An 8,420-nucleotide genomic window follows, 5' to 3' on the forward strand; every position below is an offset into this window, starting at 1 on the left:
CCTCTAAGGTGCAGGGTTGAGTAGCCGGGTGGTGGCCTGCTAGTGAAAGTGACTATGCACAGTTGAAGTCGGAAGTTTACATACACTCGGAGTCATTAAAACTTGTTTTTCAACCACTCCCAAATTTCTTGTTAACAAACTGTAGTTTTGGCAAGTCGGTTAGGACATCTACTTTGTGCATGACACAAGTAATTAATTCAACAATTGTTTCCAGACAGATTATTTCACTTATAATTCACTGTATCCCAATTCCAGTGTGTCAGAAGTTTACATACACTAAGTTGACTGTGCCTTTAAACAGCTTGGAAAATTAGAGAAAATTATGTCATGGCTTTCGAAGCTTTTAATAGGCTAATTGACATCATTTGAGTCAATTGGAGGTGTACCTGTGGATGTATTTCAAGGCCTACCTTCAAACTCAGTGCCTCTTTGCTTGACATCATGGGAAAATCAAAAGAAATCAGCCAAGACCTCAGAAAATAAATTCAGATTTAAAGTCTGGTTCATCCTTTGGAGCAATTTCCAAACGCCTGAAGATACAATTTCCATCTGTACAAACAATATTATGCAAGTATAAACACCTTGGGACCATGCAGTCGTTATACCGCTCAGGATGGAGACGTGTTCGGTCTCCTAGACAAGAACATACATTCTAGAGATGAACATACTTTGGTGTGAAAAGTGCAAATCAATCCCAGAACAACAGCATAGGATATTATGAAGATGCTGGAGGAAACAGGTACAAAAGTATCAATATCCACAGTAAAACGAGTCTAATATCGACATAACCTGAATGGCCGCTCAGCAAGGAAGAAGCCACTGCTCCAAAACCCCTATAAAAAAGCCAGACTACGGTTTGCAACTGTACATGGGGACAAAGATCGCACTTTTTGGGGAAATGTCCTCTGGTCTGATGAAACAAAAATATAACTGTTTGGCCATAATGATCATCGTTATGTTTGGAGGAAAAAGGGGGAGGCTTGCAAGCCGAAGAACACAATCCCAACCGTGAAGCACAGGGGTGGCAGCATCATGTTGTGGGGGTGCATTGCTGCAGGAGGGACTGGTGCACTTCACAAAATAGATGGCATCATGAGGTAGGGACATTTTGTGGATATATTGAAGCAACATCTCAAAACATCAGTCAGGAAGATAAAGCTGGTCGGAAATGGGTCTTCCAAATGGACAATGACCCCAAACATACTTCCAAAGTTGTGGCAAAATGGCTTAAGGACAACAAAGTCAAGGTATTGGAGTGGCCATCACAAAGCCCTGACCTCAATCCTATAGAAAATGTGTGGGCAGAACTGAAAAAGCGTGTGCGAGCAAGGAGGCCTAAAAACCTGACTCCGTTACACCAGCTCTGTCAGGGGGAATGGGCCAACATTCACCCAACTTATTGTGGGAAGCTTGTGGAAGGCTACCAGAAATGTTTGACCCAAGTTAAACAATTTAAAGGCAATGCTACCAAATACTAATTGAGTGTATGTAAACTTCTGACCCATTGGGAATGTGATGAAAGAAATAAAAGCTGAAATAAATCACTCTCTACTATTATTCTGACATTTCACATTCTTAAAATAAAGTGGTAATACTAACTGACCTAAAATAGGGAATTCTTACTAGGATTAAATGTGAGGAATTGTGAAAAACTGAGTTTAAATGTATTTGGCTAAGGTATGTATGTATGTAAACTTCCAACTTCTGAACCACTGGAATTGTGATACAGTGTTAAAAGTTAAATAATATGTGTGTAAGCAATTGATGGGAAAATTACTTGTGTCATGCACAAAGTAGATGTCCTAACCGACTTGCCAAAACTATAGCTTTTTAAGAGAGGCACAGTATCACTAAGATCACTAAGATAAAATATCAACTGCTATCAACTAAGAAATATTATTGTCTATTGTGCAGACATTTGGTTTTAAAAGTGGGCTATGTGTCCAGTGTGACAACTTTGTCATTCCTCGATTAAATTCATGTCTGCATGTGTAAACTATTGTGTGAAGTATGTAATTGCTCTGTTATTAAGACCAGGCAGTATAGGCCTCAAAGACTGAGGATGAAGATCATTGCGTAATATACAATTTGAGCCTGGCCCTGACCCAGGGTTTGTTGCAACTGACATTTGAGATAAGAGAGTTTGAACATGCAATACATTCATCATCAGAGGCAAGAATCAACCATCATCAAGCATGTCTGACCGAACCGCGGTATAGGCAGCCCATTCGCTCCAGGCGAAAACCGCTCTCCCCAGCTATTTAGGAGCGACTTGGTGGCGCGCTACTCATCTGCTCGCAGCTCGAGCTTCGTTAACAGGCTCACTTCTAAACGCCGCCTTTTAGAGAGGCAACGTATCGGTAACCGGTAACAGGGGAACTTCACTGCCAGGTCACACGTTCACATGCCGGTCATTAGAGTTTTCCGTTGATCTATCCTACATTTCTCGCTCAAGCGTCCGTTCAATATAGATATAAATACAACTGTCTTGGACTCTGGCTGGGGGATGTTGTAGGCTCGTGGCGTTAACAGGTAGGCGAGATAAGCTTGTGTGCTCGTTCTGTGCCAACAAGGGAAGAGAGAGGCGGGTTGTGCTTGAAACCCACGAAAAGACAGCAAGAAAGGAAGAGTAGTTGCTGCATATGCTGTAGCTAATGGGGATCCTAATAAACTAAACAGGTATTCCACATTCTCACCAATATCGATTTCCAGGTCGTATTCTCTCCACGCATCTGATTGACCTTTGACGGACGTTTGATTGGTGGATGTAATGCCCATATACATCATCGATCGAAAATTTCCAGAGACACCTGGTAAGTCAGTTACCCGTGCCAAAACTGTTCTAAATATTGCTCTGTGATGCTTGGTCTCTCTCTCTCTCTCTCTGTGTGTGTGTGTCTGTCTGTGACAAGTGGCATTCACCGGGTTGATCACCATGTCACCCCTCGGAGTTTTCTTTGCTCTTATTTGATGTGCAACAGTTAGGAAATTCATTTATTGTCCTATGTGGACTCAGCTCCATTTCTTCTTGGTCATTCAGTGTCTCTCTGCCAGATATGATCATGCGTTTATAGATGTCATAATTTTAGACATAATAACATGTTTTTTATTACTAGCTTCCCCTTTGCACTTTCGCAAAGACTAGAATGTGTTTGGGGATGGATCTTTGTCAAAGTATGTGGACATATTTGACACCAGTCAGCTCTGACGTTTCTGTAAATAAAATACCGTTTGAAGTGGTGTTGTGTTGGGGACAGTCATGAATATATGTGCTGTTCTCCATTGTAATGATTCTGAGAAATAGAGCCTACTGATAGGCTACGTGACGTTCAAGCGTTTATCTCGTTGCGTTTCAGTCATAGAAACGTTTTATCATCTAGACCTTTGTAAACTTAACAATGTCTCAGTGGAACCATAATTTAAGGAAATAGGCTTAAGTTTTAAGGTGTGTGTGTGTGTGTGGGGGGGGGGGGGGGGTTAAAGCGAAACATGAGTTTAATTTTGAAGTGGTTTGTGAAGTCTCAGGGGGATTGTGATGTTTCAGATTAATCAGAGTAACAGAAAATGATCATAAACAAATACTGTGTGTGTGTGTGTGTGTGTGTGAGTGTGTGTGTGTCTGTGTCTGTGTCTGTGTGTGTGTGTGTGTGTGTGTGTGTGTGTGTGGGTGTGGAGTCTTAAACCCATCTGGAGCCCCCATGCATCACACATAAACAGACGTGTGTGCGAGACAATATGTTTGAGACAGTGTGTGTGTATTCTTATGTGTGAGAGACATAGGCCTACTGTAAGTGCCACCTACAACTCATGCCCTACAGTAAGAGGACAGTGTCTAACCCCTACAGTGGAGGTCACAGTGTCTCACTTCTACAGTAAGATGTCACAGTGTCTCACTTCTACAGTAATATGTCACACTGTCTCACTTCTACAGTAAGAAGACACACTGTCTCACTTCTACAGTAAGAAGACACAGTGTCTCACCCTTACAGTAAGAGGTCACACTGTCTCACTCCTACAGTAGATGTCAAAGTGTCTCACTTCTACAGTAAGATGTCACAGTGTCTCATCCCTACAGTAGAGGTCACAGTGTCTCACCCCTACAATAAGATGTCACAGTGTCTCACCCTTACAGTAGAGGTTTCAGTGTCTCGCCCCTATAGTAAGATCTCACAGTGTCTCACTTCTACAGTAAGATGTCACAGTGTCTCACTCCTACAGTAAGAGGACACAGTGTCTCACTCCTACAGTAAGATGTCACAGTGTCTCACTTCTACAGTAAGATGTCACAGTGTCTCACTTCTACAGTAATATGTCACACTGTCTCACTTCTACAGTAAGAAGACACACTGTCTCACTTCTACAGTAAGAAGACACAGTGTCTCACCCTTACAGTAAGAGGTCACACTGTCTCACTCCTACAGTAGATGTCAAAGTGTCTCACTTCTACAGTAAGATGTCACAGTGTCTCATCCCTACAGTAGAGGTCACAGTGTCTCACCCCTACAATAAGATGTCACAGTGTCTCACCCTTACAGTAGAGGTTTCAGTGTCTAGCCCCTATAGTAAGATCTCACAGTGTCTCACTTCTACAGTAAGATGTCACAGTGTCTCACTCCTACAGTAAGAGGACACAGTGTCTCACTCCTACAGTAAGAGGACACAGTGTCTCACTCCTACAGTAAGAGGACACAGTGTCTCACTCCTACAGTAAGATGTCACAGTGTCTCACTCCTACAGTAAGAGGACACAGTGTCTCTCTCCTACAGTAAGAGGACACAGTGTCTCACTCCTACAGTAAGATGACACAGTGTCTCACTCCTACAGTAAGAGGACACAGTGTCTCACTCCTACAGTAAGAGGACACAGTGTCTCTCTCCTACAGTAAGAGGACACAGTGTCTCACTCCTACAGTAAGAGGACACAGTGTCTCACTCCTACAGTAAGAGGACACAGTGTCTCACTCCTACAGTAAGAGGACACAGTGTCTCACTCCTACAGTAAGAGGACACAGTGTCTCACTCCTACAGTAAGAGGACACAGTGTCTCACTCCTACAGTAAGAGGACACAGTGTCTCAATCCTACAGTAAGAGGACACCGTGTCTCACTCCTACAGTAAGAGGACACAGTGTCTCTCTCCTACAGTAAGAGGACACAGTGTCTCACTCCTACAGTAAGAGGACACAGTGTCTCACTCCTAAATGCTACATCATTGCCGCGGGAGGTAAGGGTTCTGATGGTGCTGCAGCAACCCTGGAAAAGCTGAATAATTACAATTTTTTTTACAATGTTTTTCAAAATATCTATCTTTAAAAAAAAAAAAGTAGACCACTGGGTCTTTCATAGTGTACTATTGTATCACTACTGTAACATTCAGCATCTCCACTTTGGCAAAACATGTAGTTGTATAATTAAGAACAGAATCTTGCAGGATTCAATTGTTGTAATTGTAAGAATGGTTACTCTGTCTCTTTCTCTGTGATGTCATCTCTAATGGAATCCAGAAAGGACAAAACCCTGTCTCTTTCTCTGTGATGTCATCTCTAATGGAATCCAGAACGAACAATACCCTGTCTCTTTCTCTGTGATGTCATCTCTAATGGAATCCAGAAAGAACAAAACTCTGTCTCTTTCTCTGTGATGTCATCTCTAATGGAATCCAGAAAGAACAAAACTCTGTCTCTTTCTCTGTGATGTCATCTCTAATGGAATCCAGAAAGAACAAAACCCTGTCTCTTTCTCTGTGATGTCATCTCTAATGGAATCCAGAAAGAACAAAACTCTGTCTCTTTCTCTGTGATGTCATCTCTAATGGAATCCAGAAAGAACAAAACTCTGTCTCTTTCTCTGTGATGTCATCTCTAATGGAATCCAGAACGAACAATACCCTGTCTCTTTCTCTGTGATGTCATCTCTAATGGAATCCAGAAAGAACAAAACTCTGTCTCTTTCTCTGTGATGTCATCTCTAATGGAATCCAGAAAGAACAAAACTCTGTCTCTTTCTCTGTGATGTCATCTCTAATGGAATCCAGAAAGAACAAAACCCTGTCTCTTTCTCTGTGATGTCATCTCTAATGGAATCCAGAAAGAACAAAACCCTGTCCTCAAACATTTACATTCAGTTAAATAATTTTTCTTGATCAAATAACATGGAATACAACCTATTTCTGTGCAGCATTAGTTTACCATTCTTACAAACCACTTAAACCAAACCACTTACTTTACAAACCACTTACTGTATTGTACATAGGCTGGTCATCTAGGTTTGTACCTGTAGGCTTTCTATCACCATGACTATATAACAATGTAAAATACAGTAATTGAGTACATGGAGAAATCAAGTGGTTTGTGATGATGTGTCTCAGTTAGATCATGGAGCTTGAAATACTTAGGGTTGTGGGTTTGATTCCGATGGTGAACCAGTACGAAAAAGTAAAGAAATGTATGGATTCAGTCCTGTAAGTTGCTCTGGATAAGAGCGTCTACTAAGATGGAAAAGGAATGAATAGACCATTTCAGTTTTCACATTTAAATAAGTTACATTTGCAAAGCTTTTCAAGAAACTGCAAAACATATATTAAGCAAGTATTTTTATATTCCACAAGTATTATCAGATTAACTGTTTTACAGATACTTGCAAGTTACAAATGCTGGTAAACACTGAAATACATTTAGTATTTTTTTTAAACAAAAGTAGTGCACTGGGCCTTTACTAGTCCTGTATTAGAGTAGTACTAACTCTAACCCTTTACTAGTCCTGTATTAGAGTAGTACTAACCCTTTACTAGTCCTGTATTAGAGTAGTACTAACTCTAACCCTTTACTAGTCCTGTATTAGAGTAGTACTAACCCTTTACTAGTCCTGTATTAGAGTAGTACTAACTCTAACCCTTTACTAGTCCTGTATTAGAGTAGTACTAACCCTTTACTAGTCCTGTATTAGAGTAGTACTAACCCTTTACTAGTCCTGTATTAGAGTAGTACTAACCCTTTACTAGTCCTGTATTAGAGTAGTACTAACCCTTTACTAGTCCTGTATTAGAGTAGTACTAACCCTTTACTAGTCCTGTATTAGAGTAGTACTAACCCTTTACTAGTCCTGTATTCGAGTAGTACTAACCCTTTACTAGTACTGTATTAGAGTAGTACTAACTCTAACCCTTTACTAGTCCTGTATTAGAGTAGTACTAACCCTTTACTAGTCCTGTATTAGAGTAGTACTAACCCTTTACTAGTCCTGTATTAGAGTAGTACTAACCCTTTACTAGTCCTGTATTAGAGTAGTACTAACCCTTTACTAGTCCTGTATTAGAGTAGTACTAACCCTTTACTAGTCCTGTATTAGAGTAGTACTAACCCTTTACTAGTACTGTATTAGAGTAGTACTAACCCTTTACTAGTCCTGTATTAGAGTAGTACTAACCCTTTACTAGCCCTGTATTAGAGTAGTACCGTGGCTACGTACTACCCTCTCTCTACTACCCTCTCTCTACTACCCTCTCTCCACTACCCTCTCTCTACTACCCTCTCTCTTCTCCCCTCTCTCTACTACCCTCTCTCTACTACCCTCTCTCTACTCCCGCTCTCTACTCCCCTCTCTCTTCTCCCCTCTCTCTACTACCCTCTCTCTACTACCCTCTCTCTACTCCCCTCTCTCTACTACCCTCTCTCTACTCCCCTCTCTCTACTCCCCTCTCTCTTCTCCCCTCTCTCTACTACCCTCTCTCTACTCCCCTCTCTCTACTCCCCTCTCTCTACTCCCCTCTCTCTACTCCCCTCTCTCTACTCCCCTCTCTCTACTCCCCTCTCTCTACTACCCTCTCTCTACTACCGTCTCTCTACTACCGTCTGTCTCTAGTGCCTGACAGGAATATGGCTCACACACACAGTCCTGCTGCAGCCCTCCATATGTCTCTCAGTCTATGTATTATCAACCTATAGCCTGAATGTCTTTTTTCCAGGTGAAATATAGCAACTCCTGGCTGTCAACCATTGAACTGGAGCCGACTGGGATGATGGAATATCTCCATGCCTTAGTTTTCATATGATGCCTGAGGAGACGACACGTCTAACATATGATGCCTGAGGAGACGACACATCTAACATATGATGCCTGAGGAGACGACACATCTAACATATGATGCCTGAGGAGACGACACATCTAACATATGATGCCTGAGGAGACGACACGTCTAACATATGATGCCTGAGGAGACGACACATCTAACATATGATGCCTGAGGAGACGACACATCTAACATATGATGCCTGAGGAGACGACACATCTAACATATGATGCCTGAGGAGACGACACATCTAACATATGATGCCTGAGGAGACGACACATCTAACATATGATGCCTGAGGAGACGACACATCTAATATGATGCCTGAGGATACGACACATCTAACATATGATG

The 8,420-nt window shown here is 41.7% G+C and overlaps 1 protein-coding gene across 2 annotated transcripts in view; it reads left to right on the top strand.

Moving 5' to 3' along the window:
• Positions 1 to 2,201: 2,201 nt before the first annotated feature.
• Positions 2,202 to 8,420, top strand: part of LOC109887876 (neprilysin-like) — an 85,715-nt gene continuing 79,496 nt past the window's right edge. Inside the window, exon 1 of one of the 2 annotated variants that reach the window (XM_031796908.1) lies at positions 2,202 to 2,813. In XM_031796908.1, the coding sequence (XP_031652768.1) occupies positions 2,771 to 2,813 (43 nt within the window). In that variant the 5' untranslated portion in view covers positions 2,202 to 2,770. The remainder of the gene's footprint in view (positions 2,814 to 8,420) is intronic. The other variant, XM_031796909.1, reaches the window with a different exon arrangement.

This window comes from Oncorhynchus kisutch, linkage group LG18 (genome assembly GCF_002021735.2).
Source record: "Oncorhynchus kisutch isolate 150728-3 linkage group LG18, Okis_V2, whole genome shotgun sequence".
NCBI lineage: Eukaryota > Metazoa > Chordata > Actinopteri > Salmoniformes > Salmonidae > Oncorhynchus > Oncorhynchus kisutch.